This window comes from Channa argus, chromosome 2, assembly GCF_033026475.1.
Source record: "Channa argus isolate prfri chromosome 2, Channa argus male v1.0, whole genome shotgun sequence".
NCBI lineage: Eukaryota > Metazoa > Chordata > Actinopteri > Anabantiformes > Channidae > Channa > Channa argus.
In genome coordinates, this window is record NC_090198.1 from 1,937,326 (window position 1) to 1,960,402 (window position 23,077).

General features: G+C 41.7%; 1 protein-coding gene across 6 annotated transcripts in view; it reads right to left on the reverse strand.

The window, feature by feature from the left end:
- adamtsl3 (ADAMTS-like 3) overlaps positions 1-23,077 on the reverse strand; it is a 246,013-nt gene that overhangs the window by 78,728 nt on the left and 144,208 nt on the right. For all 6 annotated transcript variants that reach the window (XM_067494183.1, XM_067494161.1, XM_067494172.1 and 3 more), the window contains one exon: positions 21,169-21,405. In XM_067494183.1, the coding sequence (XP_067350284.1) occupies positions 21,169-21,405 (237 nt within the window). The remainder of the gene's footprint in view (positions 1-21,168; positions 21,406-23,077) is intronic.

The window sequence follows — 23,077 nt, forward strand, 5'->3', positions numbered from 1 at the left end:
TAGACTGTAGAGTAATGCTTTGGGCAAATAGACTAAATAATTCACCAAAAAATTGAAAGGAATTTGTAAATGAATTTGAATCACTTACACATTATCTGCCCGTCAATAGGATAGACATGAGTTTGTTAAGAAATGTTGAGCTACTTATTCAAGCTGTTGTCACCAGTCTAATCCTCCTACCACAGCATGCTCTATGTTTAAAAGGCAACTTGAATAACATGAATAAAAATCATGAAAAACAAAATAAAACAACCATGTGTAATCAGTTTCATCTCAGGATTTCGTTTCAGGTCACAGGATTCTTGCAGTCTTGCACAATGCAAATGCATGACAAATTAAGTGTGATTCCAGCATTACTGTGCAGACACTGTTCTCCAAATCCCAATGAGATGCCACTGATACAGACATGGCAACACAATGAAATGACAACGTTTGGCTTTCAAAAATTGATTCATTGCAGGTTTTGGTTGTGATAATGTCATGTCAAAGATGATACACACTGACACCAATGGTCAAAGTTTGTATTTATATTTTGTCTAGCAGATTCATATTCAAAGTGATTTACATGAAAGGATCCTGATGCAACTTAGGGTTCAGTGGAAAACTTTTCCTCCGGAACTACAGGCAATGTCTAGTTAACAGTCCAGTCCAACACTCCTGTGGCCTACGATTATAACATATCTCCAAGTGTTTTAAATGTGGTAGACTTCAACCAGTAGTGCTCTACCCACTGTTCTGCTGATATCCCCAGAGTTTCTGCTGCTGTCTACTTATAATCTTATAATCTGGAGCCCTCCAGTCCATCCCTCCAGAAATTTGTTGTGATTGTGCCTCCCACATCTCCCGCACCAGAGCTGCTAACTAAAGCCTGCAAACCCTACGTGATGTCACGTGTTAAAACTAAAACCCAAGCACAAAAGTAACTGGGTTCATTTACAAGAAATGAAATAAAATATAACTGTATATAATTTGAGTGCACCAGGGAGCTGCTGCTAAAACATGACTCCTGAAACTTCCAGGAGAGCTGGAATGTCTAAACCATCTTCCTTATAGACAAAGCTCCTAATGGTCAAGCTCCATTCTACCTGTAAGAGCTCATAGTACTGTATTGTCCCAATAGACTACTTTGATCTCAGAATGTGGGCCTAGCTGTGGTTCCCAGAATTTCCAAACTAGGCTTAAAACTTTACTTTTTGATAAACCTTATAGTTAGAGCTGGCTCAGGGACTCTCAACCAGTTTTTTCTTATGTTGCAGTAGGCAGCGTCACTGGCTCAATTCTGAGATCCTCTAGTCCCTGGAGTTTGATTTCACTTACCACTGCACACACACACACACACACACAGACAGAGATGCAGATGTGCTGTGGCCTGTCATGCTGACTTACTGTGAAAGGCTGACAAAACAAAGTACACATGGATAAACATTACACACTGCAGCTCTCTTCCCCTTTACTCCCAGGAATTCAGTTTATTTTCTCTTCTCCTTGTATACAGCTGGAGTTCATGCTGCTGTGTGCTGTATTATTTATCCATATACAGTAGAGTGCACAGGAAGGATTGGCCTCATTCCGTCACTGACAAACTTCCTGCTAAGTGCCACAGATACCCAGCACCCCTTCCTGTGCTGTTGCCTCCATCACTGAGTGATGCCCTTTCATCCTTGCCATGCCTAGTGCCTCTCCCCATGCCCGGGACAGCATCAAATGCTGTGTGAGTAAACATCCATCATCCATCTCCCTTTACAACTGCGAGGTACCTATGTGTATCTGGCCTCATTGTTAGAGGGGTTTGCAGTTTAATGATGCAACAGAAGCAGACTGAATAAGCTGAGTCTCTACAGAAGCTGATTTCACTCAGGCGCCTTTTGGCATATCAGTTTAACTTGAGTGGCCAAGAGCTAGCCAAACAATTCTAACTGAGGTGGAGAGGAAACCTTTTTTTAGTCTGCAGGAAATGAGCTTTATTTATGTTTGTTTTTTGCTGCCTGGGTTCTTGCCAAACAGCAAATGGATTCCCAATACTGAAATCTCCTAATACTGAGGTGCTGCCCATGCAAATGTTGATAAATAATTTGAAAATAGAACTTTTTCGGTCCCTGCTTCTTCAGCCTTACTCCCACACAGAGTAGATATATTCCTTCAGGGAAATCAAGAAAAAACAGAGCTTTATATGCTGCTGCTTGGACTCAGGAAACTAGTCTTTTAGGATGAAATATTTCCAGGCTGCCACAGACCAGTCAGAGTGCCCATACAACAGTAACACCACCAAGTTCTCCAGATGTCATACACAGGTTCAATTTGTATTCAGGCCCCTTCACTTTTTACGTGCTTTCTGATTTGTAGGTGAAATTTGAAAGATCTATAATTAGCTCTATTTTGACCTAATTAGACTAGTTTGGAGACTTAAGGCATTTTTTCCTTGGTTAAGTTTTCTGTGAGTAACTGCTAAACAACATTAAACAACTGCACATTTAGCATTTTCTCTGGCGATTGTCTGGGCAGTGTACCAAACTTCACACTTTGTAACAGAGATGTGTCAGCAATTAAGCAGAAATTTGGTGATTTGGGCTGGTTTTAGGTTACATCACAGTTTCACAAAAGGAAAAAAAGAAAAGAAATAAAAAAATATAATGCTCTGGAGTTTGTTTAGAACCCCCCTCAGAAAAGTGCCTCCGTGCAGTTGCTTGGGTCCACACCAGAGTGTAATTGCTGTGTTTAAACCAGCCAAAAACACTGCACCAAGGGTTTTAATTTATTTGGATTACCCAATGTAGGTGTGAAAATACAGAGAGACACCAAGCCAAAGTCAAAGAACTAGCGCCCTTGAAGGCCAGCAGCTACGTTGCCTCATGGTACCTTCACCTTGTCAAAAACAGGACAATTGAGCACAATGCAGCCAGCCAATTAGCATGTATGCTAAGTGCCAGCATGAGAGGAAGGGAAACCGGAAGACCCAAGACAACTAACATCGATCCTCCAATTCCTCCTGCAATCGAGACTTTGAGCTCCCGAATAAAGGTAGAAAACAGTTTGGGAGGGTATAGATAATATTGTATAATATGTGAATGTATGATATTTATACATTCTTTACACTTCATAGTCATCATATAATACATTCTGCCATCTAATTCAAAATAACACACCACTACAGTTAACTGTACCATGTTCACTCTGTCACTTGAGCTGTAAAGGCTTGTACTGACCGACAGTGATCATGCACAGAGCAGACAGAGAGACAAGCAAGCAAGACTGATCTGCTCTCATAATATGAGGATTGATCAGGACATGCAGGGTATATGTGATTTATCAAGCCTCATGGGATATTTTAATGTCTTATTTGTGCTAATAGTTCTAATTGTGTACGATTAGAGATTGTCCACCAAGACACAGTGCAGCTTTGCCTCTCTTATCTCATAACATTCATTTATACAGTAGTTACCTGGCTACAGCCCTCTGCAACCCTGAACATTGAGCAGCACGGTGGTGGAGTGGTTAGCGCTGATGCCTCACAGCAAGAAGGTCCCAAGCTTGAATCTCCGGCTGGCTGTGGCCTTTCTGTGTAGAGTTTACATTCTTGTACTTGTTTCTTCCCACAGTCCAAAGACATACTTGTTAGGTTATTTGGTGACTCTCTTGTCTGTAGGTGTGAGTGTGATTCGTTGTTTGTCTGTCTGTGTCTCTCTGTGGACCATGGGTGGACCCTGCCTCTCACCCTATGACAACTGGTATAGGCTCCAGCACCTTCATGGCCCTCAACAGTGTGGTTACACATAATGAATGGATAGATGTTTTGCACACAGTAACAAATGTGTGGCTTCTCTAAGCCGAGCAGTCAATCACAGTGTCCTCTGTTACCCATGGGACCAATGCTGATTCAACAGGCTAAAAAGCAGCTGATTTTTTAGGTCTAACTAGTGGCAACAGTATTAGGCTCGCCACAAAAACTAGGCTGAGCCCACAGCTGATATGTCACAGCCCCAAAATAAATGGTAACTATTACAAGCTTCTGCTTCTCATTCACGCATTGATCCACACACACTGATGAGGACAGCTGTCATGCAATGAGCTGGTCTGATAATCAGTAGACATTTGAGGTTCAGTGTTTTGCCCAAGCACAAAACTAAGACTGCTTGTGGATCTACAGTGCACTGTATACTGTATAAGCTGGATCTGGCCAGTGATGGCTTACAATAAACTGCACTTTAAGGGAAGCACTCTGTTAAGACCCACTGCTCTCAGAAACAAAAGCCAGGCCTAAAGTGCTTTTACTCATTCAAACATAAAAGAGTGCCGATGGTGTCTATACCCACTGAGTGCAGACAGCAGTCGGTACTAAGGGTCAGAGTAGCATAACAGCAAAATCATACTCAGTAACAACAGGGCAAAGTTCTGATGAAAAGCTCCATCTCAATGATCCATTATCTTCTCAAGCAAAATCCCTCAGTATGTTATGTGCAGTGTAAGTTGGTGTTAGTAGTTGGCAAAGAGGAAGACGCTCTAACAGGAAAACAGTGGCTGCAAAAAACAATAGTGAAGAATGGAATAGCCCTCAGTTAGAAGGCCTAGAAAAATGATATAGGGCTTTAAATAGATACGTTTGTTATTCATATAGGTTGAACCATATACTAAGAAAACAGCTGTTTAGCTGAGATGGGAAAAGACATTCATTTAAAAACCCCTGTTTGCTCCCTTGAGGTACACACTTTTCATTATTCAAAATAGATATTAAAACTATTCCACGTTTAGTATCCTACAGCCTCCACTAGAAGCATGATAACATCAGTGACAATGATTTATGATGTTTGCCATTCAAAGAAAAAGGGATGGAAATTGGAAGATCTCTAATTGACTTTTCAATACGCAGCTGAGAAAATCTGTTAGTAGCTAAGTTTGGCTGTTGAGTATTATAAGCTTGTAATACTGTGTCGCATCATGCTGTATAATTATGGTTTCAAAAACTCTGGAGCACTTTTTATTCTTACTTTTCAATTCATCTAAATCAGCTGTTACTAATCTAACTTTGTTTTCAGCATGTCATTGTCCTCATATCTTGTTAGAGGGAGAGATGACCATGTTTTGATTTTCTCTAAGTAGTACAGAAATACATATTGTAGTTATAAGTACAATAGGATAATAAGAAGTATAATAAGAAGTATTCTTAATCCTGAATAAAATGTTCTTGTTGTTTCATTTACTGGTGTCTTCACCCACCACTGATCACCAGTATGTTTTAATGTGGCACTTGCTTTATGTCTAGAAAAAATGGAGCAAAGCCTTCAAAGCCATTTTGCATATTGTACATTTAGTTTACGTTCTGCTGTCATGATCTGGCCCTCATGTCCAATTCCTGCCTTGGACTTTTATTTTGTAGCTTTTCTCCACCTTCCTGTTCCCGGTTTATTCCACCAGTTTACCATTCATAATCATTAATTATTGTTTACACCTGTTCCCCTCACTATTTAGACCCAGCTTTCCCCACAGTTCCCTGTTGTGTCCTTATTTCACTCCTGGACAATACACCTTGCACATGATCTACCTGACCTGTGTTATTTGGACTGTGTTAGCCTGTTGCTTTTCTATTGATGTTTGTATTTGTATCTATGTTTGGAATTCTTGTTTAGTATAGTTCAGTGTTTTCTGTAACCCGCCTTGTGTTTTGTAACCTCCTTTTAAGAGCGATTTTTCTGTTGGTTCTTTAGTTTTTTTCGCAATAAAACCTGTTTATTAGTTTACTGCCTCTCACGATCTCTTCATTTGGGTCCACTTTTATAGAAATCATGACATCTGCTTCATTAATGCTGCAATTTGTGCAGGTAGTTACGCATGTTTTCAGTGTGAATTCAACAAGTCTATCAATTAGTAACCACCTTTGCCAAAGCAAAGACAGATCAGAGTAAACAGATAATGCTTTGGTAATTAAGGATCCAAGATGTTTGTGTGAACATCTCTCTGTGCCAGAATGGCCTCAGTCTCATTGAAGTCTGTTCTGATGTTATTAGGCTGAGTGGGAGGTTTCTTTTCTCTGTAGTATTGCAGCAGTAACATTTTGCTCAGGGACAGTTTCTGTTTGTCTCACAGAAACTGTACAGAACAACGCGGGCATACATTTCTAAATATTCTCATTTCCAACATGTACCTTGAAAAACTTAAAAGAGCAAATCTTTAGTCTTCAATCTTTATCTTTGACTTGCACAGAGACAAGCTAAAGTACTCTTCGATTCTTTCACCAGGATTAAGTATTCACAAAAAAAGTACAAATAAAAAAAACAAAACAATGTACATAAGTAAAATTATAGGTACCCACTGAGATTTCTACTTAAGTCAAAGGAAGTACATGATTTATATTTTATTGTAAGAGATGAAAGTGAAAGTACTTGACTTTTTTCTGTTGAGGAATGCTGTGTTATGTTTCGGGGTTAAATAATGTTAATAGACATAAATAATGGGTTAAAGAAATTGTGCTTTAATTTTTAAGAATATGTAGGCAAGTTCACGTTCAGGAACCCAAAGACAAATTACTGCATACCAGCTCATTTTGAGTACTGCTAGAATCTCGAATGAGTCTTTTAAATAAGACCATGGAAGAGTGATTGTAATGCAACATTGATTAGAAATGTAGTGGAGTAAAAAGTAGAGGTATTTGCTCTTAGATGTACTGGTACATGAAAAATGTAGTCTTTTTCTGACCCTATCATCATACAATAGTAACCAAGTACTTGTAGGTGATATGTCATTTCCACCATGAAGTGGTAATTTTCCATCAACAAGTAACTTCCATGTCTGGATAGCTTCCATGTCATGTTCTACTCAAGCAGCCAACAGTTTCAGGAGCTCTCCTCTAGTAATAGTCACTAGATTGTTATGAAGGAGTGCGTTCCACCGCAGCAATTTACAGAACTAGTGGTTTGATATTAATTTATTCACCATTTTTGGTTGCAAAGTACTTCAATTTTGTAGGCTACATATTTAAGTGTATATAAGTGTAAGAATGAGTTACAACAATAATATCTAAATGTAAAATGTTCTGCATTTATATAGTGCTTTTCTACCTATTAGCACTCAAACCACTTCTTATTCACCCATTCACACACACACACACACTCATACACCGATGGGGGAGCTGCTATGCAGCTGGCCAACAGTCACCGGGAGCAACTAAGTTGGGGTTCAGTGTCTTGCTCAAGGACACTTCAACATGTGAACAGTGAACTTCAACAGCCGCCCATCCAAATAGGCTCTATTTATTTGGTAGTATGAACTCAAAGTGTTATTTTTAATTAGTTACCATTTAGCAAATACAAAAACTAATAGTAAATAATAAAAGTATTATAAATTAAAAAAACAAAACTACTACAATCAGTCAGATATCACTGGTCTTACCCTGTCTTAAATATTGTTCCACGACCAATTTTCTCTGAGCTGGTTGAAAAACTATAAGATCAAAAATATAAAAGTTTTGTCAGGGTATGTATCCAGATGGACCCAAGTAAGGAGACGGTGAGAGGGAGTAAATTAATAAAACAATTTAATGATTGAAAAACTCAATGCTTCTTGTGCCAGTCCCAAGTCAGGATAAATGCAGAGGGTTGTGTCAGGAAGGGCATCCGACGTAAAACACATGCCAAATTAAACCAGTGACTCGTGACAATGACTTCTATACCAGATCGGTTGGGGTCTGGGTTAACAACGACCGCCACCGATGCTGGTGACCTACAGTGTACCAGTGGAAATTGGACTACTGTTGGTCGAAGACAAAGAAAGAGAGGAGGAAGGTGTGTTCGTAGGCAGAGAGAGAAGAGGAAAGCTAAGAATGTAGGACTGACAGTAGGGACTTTGAATGTTGGGACTATGACATGGAAGGCTAGAGAGTTGATTGACATGATGCAGAGAAGGAATGTGGATATACTGTGTGTCCAGGAGACCAGGTGGAAAGGTAGCAAGGCTAGAAGCTTAGGAGCAGGGTTGTGAGTGGTTATGCCCCACAGGTAGGATGTGAGTTAGAAGAGAAAGAGAAATTCTGGAGTGAGTTAGATAAAGTAATGCAGAGCATCCCCAGAGGTGAGAGAGTGGTGATTGGTCCAGATTTTAATGGACATGTAGGTGAAGGGAACAGAGGTGATGAGAATGTGATGGGCAGGTTTAGTCTTCCGGACAGTAATGCAGAAGGACAGATGGTGGTAGACTTTGCAAAGAGGATGGAAATGACTGTAGTGAACACTTTCTTCCAGAAGAGGCAGGAGCATAGGGTGACGTACAAGAGCGGAGGTAGAAGCACTCAGGTGGACGACATCTCGTGTAGACGTTGTAATCTGAAAGAGATCAGTGACTGTAAAGCATTGGTAGGGGAGAGTGTAGCCAGACAACACAGGATGGTGGTGTGTAAAATGACGCTGGAAAGAAAATGAAAAATGAATACGACAAAGGCAGAGCAGAGGACGAAGTGGTGGAAGTTGAAAAAGGAAGAATGTCGAGTAGTTTTCAGGGAGGAGCTGAGACAGACTCTGGGTGGTTTGGAGGTGCTTCCAGATAACGGGACCACTACAGCTAATTTGATCAGGGAGACAGGTAGGAGGGTACTCGGTGTGTCATCTGGAAAGAGGAAAGTGGACAAGGACACTTGGTGGTGGAACGAAGAAGTTCAGGAGTGTGTGCAGAGAAAGAGGTTAGCTAAGAAGAAGTGGGACACTGAGAGGACTGAAGAGAGTAGACAGGAGTACAGGGAGATACAGCGTAAGGTGAAGGTAGAGGTGGAAAAGGCCAAACAAAGAGCATATGAAGACTTGTCTGCTAGGTTGGACACTAAAGAAGGAGAGGTGGATTTGTACAGGTTGGTGAGGCAGAGATAGAGATGGGAAAGATGTGCAGCAGTTTAGATTGATAAGGATGGAAATGTATTGACAGCTGCCAGGAGTGTGATGGGAAGATGGGAAGAGAACTTTGAAGAGTTGATGAATGAGGAAATTGAAAGGAAACGAAGAGTAGAAGAGGTGACTGGTGTGGAGCAGGAAGTAGCAAAGATTAGTAAGAGTGAAGTGAGGAGGGCGTTGAAGAGGATGAAGAGTGGAAAGGCAGTTGGTCCTGATGACATACCTGTGGAGGTATGGAAGTGTCTAGGAGAGGTGGCAGTAGAGTTTCTGACTAGTTTGTTTAACAAGATCTTGGAGAGTGAGAGGATGCCAGAGGACTGGAGGAGAAGTGTACTGGTGCCATTTTTTAAGAACAAGGGAGATGAGCAGAGCTGTGGCAACTACAGAGTAGTGGAAGCTCGGCTGAGGGCAGAGTTGAACATTTGAGAGCAGTAATATGGTTTCATGCCTAGAAAGAGTCCAACAGATGCAGTATTTGCTTTGAGGATCCTGATGGAGAAGCAGAGAGAAGGTCAGAGGGAGTTGCATTGTGTCTTTGTAGATTTAGAGAAAGCGTATGACAGGGTGCAGAGAGAGGAGCTGTGGTATTGTATGAGGACGTCTGGAGCGGCAGAGAAGTATGTTAGAGTGGTGCAGGACATGTATGAGCGCTGTTAGACAGTGGTGAGGTGCTGTAGGTGTGACAGAGGAGTTCAAGGTGGAAGTGGGTCTGCATCAAGGATCGGCTTTGAGCCCCTTCTTGTTTGCTCTGGTGATGGACAGACTGACAGATGAGGTTAGACAGGAATCTCCCTGGACTATGATGTTTGCAGATGACATTGTGATTTGTAGTGAGAGCAGGGAGCAGGTGGAGGAAAATCTAGAGAGGTGGGGGTCTTCTCTGGAAAACAGAGGAATGAAGCTTAGCCGCAGTAAGACAGAATACATGTATGTGAATGAGAGGGACCCAGGTGGAACAGTGAGGTTACAGGGAGCAGAGGTGAAGAAGGTGCAGGACTTTAAGTACTTAGGGTCAACGGTTCAGAGCAACAGAGAGTGTGGAAAAGAGGTGAAGAGGCGAGTGCAGGCAGGTTGGAACGGGTGGAGAAAAGTGTCAGGTGTGTTGTGTGATAAAAGAGTATCAGCGAGAATGAAAGGAAAGATGTTCAAGACGGTGGTGAGACCAGAGATGATGTTCGGCTTAGAGACAGTGAAGAAAAGACAGGAGGCAGAGCTGGAGGTAGCAGAGCTTAAGATGTTGAGGTTCTCTTTGGGAGTGACGAGGATGGACAGGATCAGGAATGAGGACATCAGAGGGACAGCTCATGTTAGATGTGTTGGAGATAAAGTCCGCTTTATGTCTCCCAGCACATCATTGACCAGGTTCTGAAACACCGCTGGTGCGTTGGTCAGGCCGAAAGGCATGACCAAGTACTTGAAATGACCGGCCGGGGTGTTAAAAGCCGTCTTCCACTCGTCCCCCTCCCGGATGCGAACCAGGTGGTAGGCATTCCTAAGGTCTAGTTTGGTGAACACCTTGGCCCTTGTAACATTTCAAAGACAGAAGAGATAAGAGGGAGAGGGTAGCGGTTGCGAATGGTAATCAGATTGAGGCCGCGATAATCTTTACAGGGGCGGAGCCCCCCATCCTTCTTACCCACAAAGAAGAATCCCGCTCCCGCCGGAGAGGATTAGGGGCGAATGAGACCAGCAGCTAGCGACTCATTAATATAAGTTTCCATAGCCTCGCGCTCTGGCCCCAAGAGGGAATAAAAGCGGCCGCGTGGGGGCATGGTTCCTGGGAGCAGCTTGATGGAGCAATCATAGGGGCGATGAGGGGGAAGAGATGTGGCTCTTTCCTTACAAAAAACAGACTTGAGGTCATGATAGACCTTGGGAATCTTAGTGAGGTCTATGGTAGGGGGAGTGATCACTGGGCAACGAACGGGGGGAACGGCCTGTCTAAGACACAAGCTGGAGAAAGCCGTACCCCAACAGATGACCCGCCCCGTCAGCCAGTCTATGTGGGGATTGTGTCGAGATAACCATGTGGACCCCAGGATGAGGGGCTGCTTTGGAGAGCGGATAATTTGACAGTGGTTTTCAATGATTAACTGTAGGGGGGCTGTATGCAGAGAACTAGAGTTTAGGGGATGGCCGTCTAAAGCTCGAATGGTGATGGATCTCGTGTGGGGAATAAGAGCCAGACCCAACTGACGAGCCAGGTTTTCATCCATGAACTCTGTGTCCGCTCCGGAATCGATAAGGGCAGCGAGGGAAACTGAGCGGCCTGCGAACTGCAGTGTAACGGGTAAAGGTGGTCGGGGGGCCGAAGGTAAATTAGAATGCGTATGGCTGAGTAGGTGCCCCCCTTTTCCTGCTGAGCCCCTCCTTTTAATGGGCATGAAGCCACCTTGTGGCCAGAACGCCCGCAATATAAACACAAATTGTTCAGAAAACGTCTCTCTCTCTCTCCTCGGGGGGAAGACGCGCCCTCCCTATCTGCATGGGTTCGGAGGAACCCTGGCCAGGAGGCGGAGAGAAATCGTCAGAGGAGGAGATGGGGGGCCTAGAGGAACGCAAGCGGAAAAAAGAATCTCTGGCTTGTGGTCTACGTTCACGGATACGGTAATCAACACGAGTGCAAAGATCTATTAGGTCATTTAGGGTGACAGTTGATCTTTTAGGTACTCTGACAAACCTTGGTAAAATCTTTCGACTAAGGCTGGCTCATTCCAAGAGCAGACCGCTGGAATGGTGCGGAACTCTATGGCGTATTCCGCTACGGACACCTTTCCCTGCGAGAGCTTGGACAATTTACGTGAGGCGTCTCCCTCAGATTTTATTGGGCCAAATACTCTGAGTAACTCCTCAACAAAACGATCAAACGAAGATGTGGCCCTGGAACCCCTCTCCCACTCGGCCGTACCCCAAATGCCCGCTCGGCCTGTAAGCAAGGCAACGGCATAAGCAACGCGGGAGTGGTTGGAGGGGTAAAGAGAGGGCCGCATCTCGAACTGGAGCCTACATTTTACTAAAAATGCCCTACAGGTCTTAGGATCCGGAAGAGCAACCCACGGCTCCTGGGGAGACGGGGCAGGTTTGGAATGAGGAGGAGTGGCAGAGACTGAAAGGGCGGAGAATTCTTGCAACTCACCTACGTTGGCTATAATACCAGCCATGTCAACCTCGTGCTGCACCAGGGTGACCTCTACCCGACTCTTCCAAATCCCCGTGTCTGCAGGGTCCATAATTTTCTGGCCAGATCATACTATCACGCCTTAAAATGAAGTATGAATTGGACCCAGAAATGAGCAGATCACAGAGGACTTGGAAGGCAAACAGTTTATTTAAGTTAATCGGAGAAGGGGACTCGGGACTGGAGAGGAAGGCGGGGATGGCCAGAAGATGGTAGGGAACTCTGAGGGGAAAAAGAGACAGAGGTGAATGACAAACTATGGCACGGGGAATATATCGGCAGAACCAGATATCTTACTGCGGGTGGAGGTTTGAAGTAGAGTGGAGACCAGGTTGGGCAGGAGACCAGAACAGGGGGAAGGGATGAACTAAAGGCGGCTGGCAGAAAAACAACCAGGGAGCAAAAACAGGCAGACTCGAGCAAAGTACCAAAGAAAAAGCGCAGGGGAGCGGACTCCAACTCAAACCCTGCCTAAAAAAGGTAAACACAAAAACGCTTGTTCCAAAAACAAAAGAACCCCAAGTAGGAGGGAAAAAACAGTAGTTCAATAACTAGTACTGAAAAAATCAAAACAGATGCTGTAATTAAGCAATGAGCAACACAAAGTAGCAACAGAATAATAATTTCTTCAACGTTGTTAGCGAGCGAACAAAGTAGCAAGTTAAACGCTGGCAGTGAGCAAACAAAGTAGCAACAGAGAGATAGGTTATTTGAAAATTAGCAAAGGAATTCTCAGGAGAAAACACAAACATAAACTACACAGGACCTTATTCTCTTAGGTGTGGATTTTCAGGATCAGAGACAGATTATTCACCGAGGCAGTCAGAAAGACGATCTGGCAGGGAGTGACAGCATATAAAGGCAGGCAACAGGTGAGCGGCATGACACTAATTGCAGATCGGCAGGGAGAGGAGAGGAGAGGAAAACAGAGTAAGGAAGTACTAATCACCAAGTCAACAAGACTAAGACTCAAGTCAGAGAGGAGGAAACAAAAACAAACGGCAGGCAACAAAACACCAAACAAGAACACCAAAATTAAATCACCAAACCCAAATGAACACTAGGACAAATGAACAGGAAAACAGAAACACACCAAACCTCAGATGGGAACGGGCAACAGAGTACAAAAACAATTAAATTCAACTTTATTTATATAGCGCCAATTCACAACAAACTACGCCAATTCACAACAAAGACAACTACGAGACAACTACGACAACTACGGGAGAGAACACAGAGTTAATGACATACAGTGGTGACAATTGTGGGGTGAGAGGAGTGGAGAGAGGGTCAAGAGGAGGAAAGGAGCTCAGTGCATCGGGGGGTGGGTCCCCCCAGCAGTCTAAGCCTATAGAAGCATAACTATAACTAAGTATATGCTTTATTAAAGAGGAAGGTTTTAAGCCTAGACTTAAAAGTAGAGAGGGTGTCTGCTTCCCGAATCTGAAGTGGGAGTTGGTTCCACAGGAGAGAAGCTTGATAGCTAAAGGCTCTGTCTCCCATTCTACCTTTGGAAAGTCTGAGAACCACAAGTAGGCCTGCATTCTGAGAGTGAAGTGGTCTACTGGGATGATATGGTGCTATGAGATATTCTATATATGATGGAGCCTGACCATTCAGAGCTTTATATGTAAGAAGCAGGGTTTTAAATTATATTCTAACATTAAGGTGGCTACTTTTCATTGTATTAACATATGGTGAAGCAAATGATGAAAGAATAATTTCTTTTTCATTTTTTTCACTTAAGCATCTGGTTTAGTGGAATTTTCCCCTAACTGTTTTATAGTCTGTTATTGTAAATTCAAATGTTATTAAAAATGGTCAGTTGTGAGGAAATATGGTTAAATTATCAGTTTCAATTCCATACGTAAGGAAAAGGTCTAATGTGTGACTAAAACAGTGAGTGGGTTTATTTACATTTTGGGAAAAACCAATTGAATCTAATAATGAATTAAACGCAGTGCTCAGACAGTTACTGTCAGCATCTACATGAATGTTAAAGTCACCCACTATAATGACTTTATCTGTACTAAGCACTAAATCAGATAGAAAATCAGAAAATTCAATCAAAAACTCTGAATAAGGGACTGGAGGACGGTACACGATAACAAATAATAGTGGTTTTTGAGTTTTCCAGTTTGGGTGTGAAAGGCTAAGAGTAAGACTCTCAAATGAGTTATAACTATATTTAAGTCTAGGGTTTATTGATAAGCTACAATGGAAGATTGCTGCAACTCCTCCACCTCAGCCTGTGCTTCTAGGAACATGATAATTAATATGACTCATTTAAACTGACATATTCTTCCTGCTGCAACCAAGTTTAAGTGAGACTAAATAAATCGAATTGATTATCATTTATCAAGTCATTTACTAACAGAGATTTAGAAGAGAGAGTTCTGATATTTAATAATCCACATTTAATAGTTTTGAGGTTTTGTTCTGTAAGAGGAGTAGTCTTAACTTTTATTAGGTTTTCATGATTAACTCCTCTTGTTGTCATATTTAGTTTATGTAATTTTGGTCGGGGAACAGACACAGTCTCTATAGGTATGTGGGAGTTGTGGGGGGGTGACGGTTGTAAGGACACTGCAGAGAGGCGTGTAGGACTGGATCTCTGCATCCTAGGCTCAACTCTGGATTCTCATGCATGCAATCATCCACCTTAATGACAGCTGTTCGTATACCGGTCTCCTGCACGCCACAAGTCGCCAGATCATCTCAGTAACCTCCACGGTACTCGAAAACACTAGGCCTCTTAACTAAATCCATTAGCAATTTCTCATTCGTTCATTGTGTCTCCTCACCTACAGAACCTCCGGCCGCCCTGCAGCGCCCTGTCATCCCCCTCAACTCCTCGTCTCCACGGCACCTAATTCCATGGCTACCACTCGTCCTCCTCCCGCAACTCGCCGCCCCATCGCTCCCTCCTGCACCGGGTCTCCAAGCTCCTCAGACTGGACTGTCCCTCTACTTAAATTAGTTCTCTTTGACTTAGTCTATCTATTTTTTATAAACTGCCAAATATACAGTTTTACTTATTTTCTTCTTCCATGTTTTCCATTTTCTTAAAGAGCTTTAAGAGATAACAACCTTCTGAGATGACTCTTTGTAAGAAGGTATAGTAAGGCTGTAAGAAAGACAAGCAGAGACGTAACCTGACCTCCTTAGAGAAAAAACAGGAGCAGCCTACAGGTTTTGTTCTTGAATCTGAGAATACATTTTGATTAAGAAGAAGAGAGCGTGTGGCAAAACTCTGACGAGAGAAATAACTGTGAATGGAGAAGGCACTGCTGAAATTTAATGCTGGTGCAGTGCTAAGAAAAAAAAACACTCAACATCAGGTCCAAAGTGAAGGAGGGCGTCATTAGGCTGAAAAACGTAACCAAACCTAGAACGCATGTGGCAGAAACTTTAGGAGAGGCCAAATCAAGAGTTTGAATATATTCATGAGAAGTAGGAGTAGCTCAGTAACACCTACAGGCCTAGAAAGACTACGTACGATTAGACAAACACCTGAAAAGACTGTTCAAGAATAAGCTTCTCTGAACTGATGAAAGTAAGATTAACTTGTAAGAAAATGATTGGAAATGTATGGAGAAGCACAGCTCAACAGCTTATGATCCAAAGCATGAACAAATCATCTGTCAAACCTGGTGGAGGCAGTGTAATGGCACAAGCATGTATGGCTGCCAAAGGAACTGGGTCACGAGTCTTTATTGATGATCTGACTGCTGATAAAAATAACTAAATGAGTTCTGAAATGTATAGGACCATACTCAGATTCAGCCAATTGCTGCAAAACCTATAGGATGGCATTTCATATTGCAGATGTATTTCATTTATTTTATGTCCTTTTGGCTTATTCTATAAGTTCGCGGTCACCACAGCGGATCATTTTGTCTACACTTTGATTTGGCACAGTTTTTACACCTGATGCCCTTCCTGACGCAACCCTCCCCAAATTCTACCGAGCCAGTCATTGACTGCAAAGACGTTTCATGTAAGTATTTAAAATAAACCATGTTTTTTCAGTTTCTGAAATGGTTACAAATACTTCTGTTAAACCCTGTGAATTAAAGCTTTAAACTTTAGTTTAAGTCACAGTCTGGCTTTATCTCATCTTACACCTCAGTGATGCCTGAAGAGGTTCTCAGGTTTCATTAGGTTACTTTTGATGATCTAAATATAATAATTATTTAAGCTGAAGAAAAGAGGCATTTTGTCAACATAAAAGCATATATGCACTGCACAAATGCACACATGTATAACACAGATGCATTATGGGTAATCTTGTTAATGACCAGGCTTTGGGACTGTAAAAGCAGAAGTATAAGAATAAGATCTAAACACTGACATGTAATGTTGATTTTAAGACACGACATGTAAACACTGGATATTTTTACTCATGTGTTCTGAAGAGGAATCCGACGCTGCTCCATTACCCTTCAGCCACTTGACATTATTTGCGGATGTTTTAAACATAAATCACAGTGATGAGCACAAAAGCTAAGCAAATTGAGATCTACTTTTCCAGCAAACTGCCTCTGCTATTGTAGTTTGACATTTCACGATGGCAGCTATAAGGTCTAAGCTTCTTAAAACAGACATAAAGCATAAAGATTTCACTGGAGGATTCTGTGTGCTTTCAAGTGTCCCATTAGAAATGCATCACTGTGAGCTGCTGCTGAACAATGTAGATATGATTTATATATAGATAAATGGTAAAATATATTATGTTGGTAATGGATCATTGGACAATTCCAACTCTTCATCTTTGCTGTTAGTGAAGAAGCAGTGACTATTCATTGCAGCTGAGTTTCGCTCAGTATTTATCACTGTGTTGAGTTTTAAAATGTTGACCATTTTTTGAACTTAGATTTAAGTTCTTAGTTAGTTAGTATACCAGGACAAACACAGAGAGACATACACAGACAGACAACCATTCACACCTATGGGCAATTTAGAGTCATTCATTATTCTAACATGCATGACTTTGGACTGTGGGAGGAACCCAGAGTATCCGGAGGACTGGGGACCTTCTAGTTGTGAAGCAGCAATGCTAATCCCTCTACCAATTTAATAATAAATGCTGATAAAAATGCTGTCAGATAAATGTCAAATTAATGAAAAGTCAACTGTAACCTCCCAAGAGGTAAAACAACAGTTTCTGTTATGTACAGTTCATGGTGTAAGTCAGAATGTTAAAAAACTGTCAAATGTGATATATTATTTTCCCTGACATATGGCATGAAATATGGTCAAACTGACAGCAATAACAAATGAAAAACAACAAGTTGTCCAAACCCCATCAATCTGTGTTTTCCACTTCAACACGGCTGATGGAAAATTCCCCTGACAGTTGGACGAGATCTCTAAGTGGCTCATAATGTGTTTCTACTGCACCGCCACTTTCTACTACATCACTTATGTGCCAAAGAGTATATATAAATAATTGTTTTAGAAATGCCTCTGTCAAGTGTGATGCATGCACTCCTCCTCCTGTCATGCACTTTTCAAGCAGTCAGCCAGGAAATAGAAATGGTCCACAATTAGTCCCTCTCTGTGTATAGTAAAACAAAGCTCATCTAAATATAGGAACTCTGACATGATTGTGGCACTGCAGGGATCGGTTTCCATGTTTCCACTCATCTTGCTGTACCTTTGACTGATGGTCCATTTCTACATATGGGGCCACATTATTATTTGCAAAACAAGTAGTAATGTACATTATCTGAAGAGCGAAATACAGTTTCATATGGTTACTTACAATATTTTAACCCAAACTTCTATCTGTCCATATCCAAACTTTCTTTGTACCTATATTCCAAACAAAGCTGTGCAAAATCACAAAATACATTTACTTTTGAAAGAACGGATCACAAAGATACAGCTGGGTATTGTTCAAAAACCTTTCTTAGTGGTACTAATACAAATACTTGGCTTTGATTCTGGTTCCTGAATGATGTTTTTTCTAAACCAATTTTATAAAAGCCATAAAAAAAAATTACATTCTGCTTCAAATATTTAGTTTGATTTTTCAGGTCCTTGTCATTTTTCCACTGAGAGCAGTTTATTGCTATAAGACTGTTGGATTAGACTAGTTCAGTTTTACTGTAGCTTGATGTACCTGTTAAACTGACAGCTGAGTGAATAATAATTCATTTCTACAACAGCAAAACTACACAGACTCAGAAGTATGAAGAATATAGAAATCATTATCATTATCCCACAGTGAACCTCTGTCCTCCTCTCTGTGTGATGCACTGCTGAGCAGGTAGACCTGGCAGAGGGGGCAGCTGCTGTCTCTCAAAGAGGGAGGCCCCCAGCTCAATTTTATAATCTTATGTGTCATATTAGGCTGAACATAGCCAGGACCAGGGATCAAACCGCTGACCCTGTGGTCCGTGGACGAGTGCCTCAGTCGCCCACCTAAGATTCTTAGACAAACAATATGCAGTAATAAAGGTTTCCCTGTTAAAGTGGTTGACCCTTCTCAGATTATTAGATTACATGCTTGTTTCTCTGCTCTGAAAAGCTGAATATCACAACATTTCCTGTCCCTGAATTTGGATGAAACTAACATGCTGGTTGTTGGTCAGGAATGATAAGCAAAGTTTGGCAGCTGAGAATCTTAGTATTGCATTTTTTTTTTTTACCATCGGTTTTTATCAGCACATTAGAAACAGCCTTTTGCCTACATTGCAGCTTAAATATGGATTTATCTAACCCCAATTTATGCCATTCTTTCATCCAGACTTGATAATTGTTACATTTTGCTCAAAGCCCTGCTGCTTGCTCCTATACCTGTCTGATCTCTACATTCCATCCTGTGTCCTCTGCTCTCAGTATACCAGGCTCCTGTCATTCTGCAGAGTTAAAAAAAAACTCGGCTGGCTGGCTGGACTTCTTTTTTACTCCCTACCTCTGAAATAACCTTTCAGAGTCTGACTCTGCAGAGGTTTTTAAATCCAAATTTAAAACTCATCACCATAATTCAACTTCTGGGTTTAGCTTCTACTTTAAGTACTTGCACTGTAACCTTAAGAACTATTATTGAAATGGGTCAGTCTAAGTTTCAATGAATGCAGCAATCCTACAATGTGCGAACTGGATGGCACATGGGTAAAACATCAGACTGGGATACAGAAGTCTGCGGGGTCAGATCCACGCAGCTGGTGTGACACCAGCACTAACTCTCTGGGCCCTGCCTGTGGCCGCTCACTCCTCCACCCAGGGGCATGGATTACAAGCAGAGATCAAATGTTGTATAACATGTAAAAAAGTGCTCAATGATGGCAGTAAATCTTTTATGTACAATGCAGTGTGTGTGGTCCTGCTGATGGGCTTATTGTAACCTTCATTACAAATCATTGCATCTCTCTAACCCACAGTTTTGTTTCTCTCCAGCACATGGATATCTCAGTTTTCTGCCTCACCCACTCTAGTTCTCTAGTCCTCCTTATTCTTACTTCCTGGGGCCTCCCTGCTGAGAAATCCACTTTCCTGGGACCTCTCTCTATCCCTTAGATGTCCATGCAATCTCTTGGAGTTTCAGCGTCTCTTCCTGTCTCTCTCCCTCTTGTGTGCATGTTGTCCCTGACTCCTTCTTCCTGTTTCTTATTTTTATTATGCATGTTAGGTGTGTGTGTGTGTGTGTGTGTGTGTGTGTGTTTAATTTTGTCATCCTTGTTGTCTGTAGTATTGGTTGTATTCTGTACATGGCATGTATTGCATTTCTGTGTCTCATCAGAGTGATGCCTCATCTGATGAGGTTTCTATCAATTGTTTTTTCTTTTTAAAAGTTTGTTTGCTTTATGTGTAATCAAAGGTCTATGTATAGTGGGTGTGATGCACATTCTAAAACTGCTTCAGCTTCACTCCCTGCTAGGGCTTCTATTTTGTAGCCCCTTTTCTGTTCCCAATGCGCATTCCGGCAACTTCACACACCTTATTTAGTTTTAATTGTTTTGACCTGGGTCCCTGGTCCCCAGCAAGAGTCACTCCCTGCCAGATCCTTGCTGTTTATTCACTGAGTGAACTCCCCCCCTTCTGGCGCAACCTGAATCTTGTGATTTGGACTCTGTAGCCTGTTTATCTTTGGCCTGTGGTTTGTTTCCTTGTGTTTTCTGTGGCTGTTATTTGCACTTTTGTTTCATTGGCTATACCCAGATCTTTCCCAGATCTGCTTTCTATGTGCCCACTCCTTGGTTATTTGTTTATGTAGATTCCATATCTCCTCCTGTTATGTGCACACTTAAATTGATTCTTGACCATGTTCTCAGCCACTTTGTTTATAGAATTGTTTTCCTGATTACACCTGATCCTGGTCTGCATTGCCTTGGGGCTCGCATGTTTTGTTTTGTCATGTTTATATCTGCAGCCTTGTCTGCACTTTGTTCCTAGTTTTTCCGAATACACCTAATTTAACTTATAGTCATTTATATCCTATGCCTGTTCTAATTTTAGTTTTCCTGGTTTTTGTTTTTTTCTGCATTAGACTTTCTGTTCATCACCCCAGCCTTTATTTTTCCCTGCAGCTCACGTATCCCCTTGTTAATATTTTCCCCTATTCATGTTCCCCTGCTTTTTAGTAGACCTTCTAGTTTCCGCAGTTGGTTCAGTCAGTTTAGCTCTTATTTAGTTTTCTTTATTTAGCACACTCCTCTTTGTCACTGTGCCCACCCTAAATAATTTGTGATAACACATTAATAAACTTGGCTTGACTTCATTTTCTAAGATAATGCAATATGTTATAGCTCATATATATAAAATATCATTTCACTCACATAAATTGACAAATGGTTGAGGAGTATTACGGGACATTATGGTAAATGTTCTGCACTTATATAGTGCTTTTCTACCTACTGGCACTCAGAGCACTTTACACTGCTTCTTATTCACCCATTCACACTCACAATCACACACACACTCAAACTGCAGCAGGCCAACACTTACCAAGAGCAACTAAATTGAGGTTCAGTGTCCTGCACAAGGACACTTCAACATGTAACTGGAGGATGTGGGGATTGAACCAGCAGCTGGAAGATTGGTGGAATACTGCTCCACCTCCTGCACCACAAAGTTGCCCCAATTTTCAATTATCTGAATCATATGACTCCTTACCTGACATACTCCACTTATGCACATGTCAAAGGCCTCTGCCCGGCATCGCGTCCCATCCAGCACCTTTGGGGCCAGTTCAACAGTGAGACTTCTCCCTTTGGCTTGGCACTTCAGGGCACAAGGTGCAGATGCATTATAATTTGCTGGGACCCACTCGTAGGTGACACCCTGGTACTTGATATCATTGTGGGCTGAACACTGCTGGGCCCGGAAATCACCTGACTCTGCAGGGCAGTCCTGAGGAGAGGAAAAACAAGGCTAGTTGGTGACATTACAATAATTCAATATGATTCAAGTATCACTTTACTAATTGGTCTTATAATCTTATAATATACTCCTTTTACTCATATTAAATTCTTGTTTTAAGAATTAAAGTTGGGACTTTTTCTAAAATGTAATACAAACCAAAATGTGTGATGAGTTAATTAGCTTGAAACTAATTCATTTAAAATAGTACAAAAAAGTTAAATTGTATTTTATAAGATGCTTGCAAAACACTCAAAAGTTGGGACAAAGGTTTGTTTACCACTGGGTTACATCACCTTTGAATCTATTCTTTATCGACACCTTTTATTAGTTTGGCAAGCGAGAATACTCATTGTTGCAGTTTTGCCAGTGAAATATTTGCTCATTCTTATTAGATGCAAGACTTCAGCAGCTCAACATTCTGTGGTCACAATTGTGTAAGTGTCATGTTCATGATGCCCTTTATGTATTAAAAAGTCAAAGGAGACACATGTGGACTGCAGACCAGTCAACACACACACACAATCTCTACCTATGAACCATGCTATTGAAGTAGAATGAGGCCTGGCTTTGTCCTGCTGAAAAATCCACTGACTTCCCAGGAAAAGATGCTGTCTAGCTGTATTTCTCTTTATAATCCCTATATATGCTTCAGCATTGGTGGTACCTTCGGAAATACACAAGTCTCATGAGAGCTGGTGCACCCCTCTTTTATCACAGATGCTGGCTTTTGCCCCTTTCATTAATTACAGACTGAATGGTCTTTTTCATCTTTGCCACAGGGAACCTGATGTCCATTTTCCCTGAAAGAAGTCGAATTGTGGACATGACACACACCAGCTGAGGATAATTGACCTCATATGACCTTATCAGACAGAAACAGCAGCAAAATCACCAGAGAAACACAAAACAAAACAATTTTATGAGTGCAAAGTTGCCTCTGAGTCCACACTGGACAATGGGGATTGAACCCAGGTGGGCGACCGCTCTACCTTCCTAGGCCTTTAGTCTTTTTTAAGATGGTCATGTTGTCTATTGTGTGGTTGTCACAGAGAAGGTCGTCACTAACAAGGTGACCTTTATCTAAGTCTGGAAATGCCCAAAAAGTAAGAAAATCTACAAAACTTCTATGTGGCAGAGCACGTAGGATCTTTGCTGAGGCTGTGACCAATATGACTACCTGGGAGTTTTAATACTGTCACTACGTGATGCGACTGTGGTGTAGGGAGTTAGAGGGGTCTTCCACCAATTCTGCAGTTGTTGGTGTGATAGCAATTTGCCTTCTTGGAAGAATTGTTATAGAACTCAGCGTGATGAACCATCTCAGTTTAATACATGCCGGCATGGAGAAGAACACATGGATGTTGGTGTCTTCTTCTGACTTGTATCTCTCAAACTCCTTCTATTTACACTCAAACCCAAGAAAGGAACCACCCTCACAAAACATGACTGGAGAAACCATGTGCACGCAGTTGACAGTCATCATTCTTGTCCCTTTCTAGGTTATCTAACGATGTCAGTTGTGAAGCAATAAAACCCTTTCGTTGCACCTTCTTGTAGATCTTGTGACCCCAGGACCCACTATCTACTACATTGCTTTGGGCCTTGTAACAACAAATGCCTACTGTGATCTTAAGCAGTCCTCTAAACACAACCCACCCTG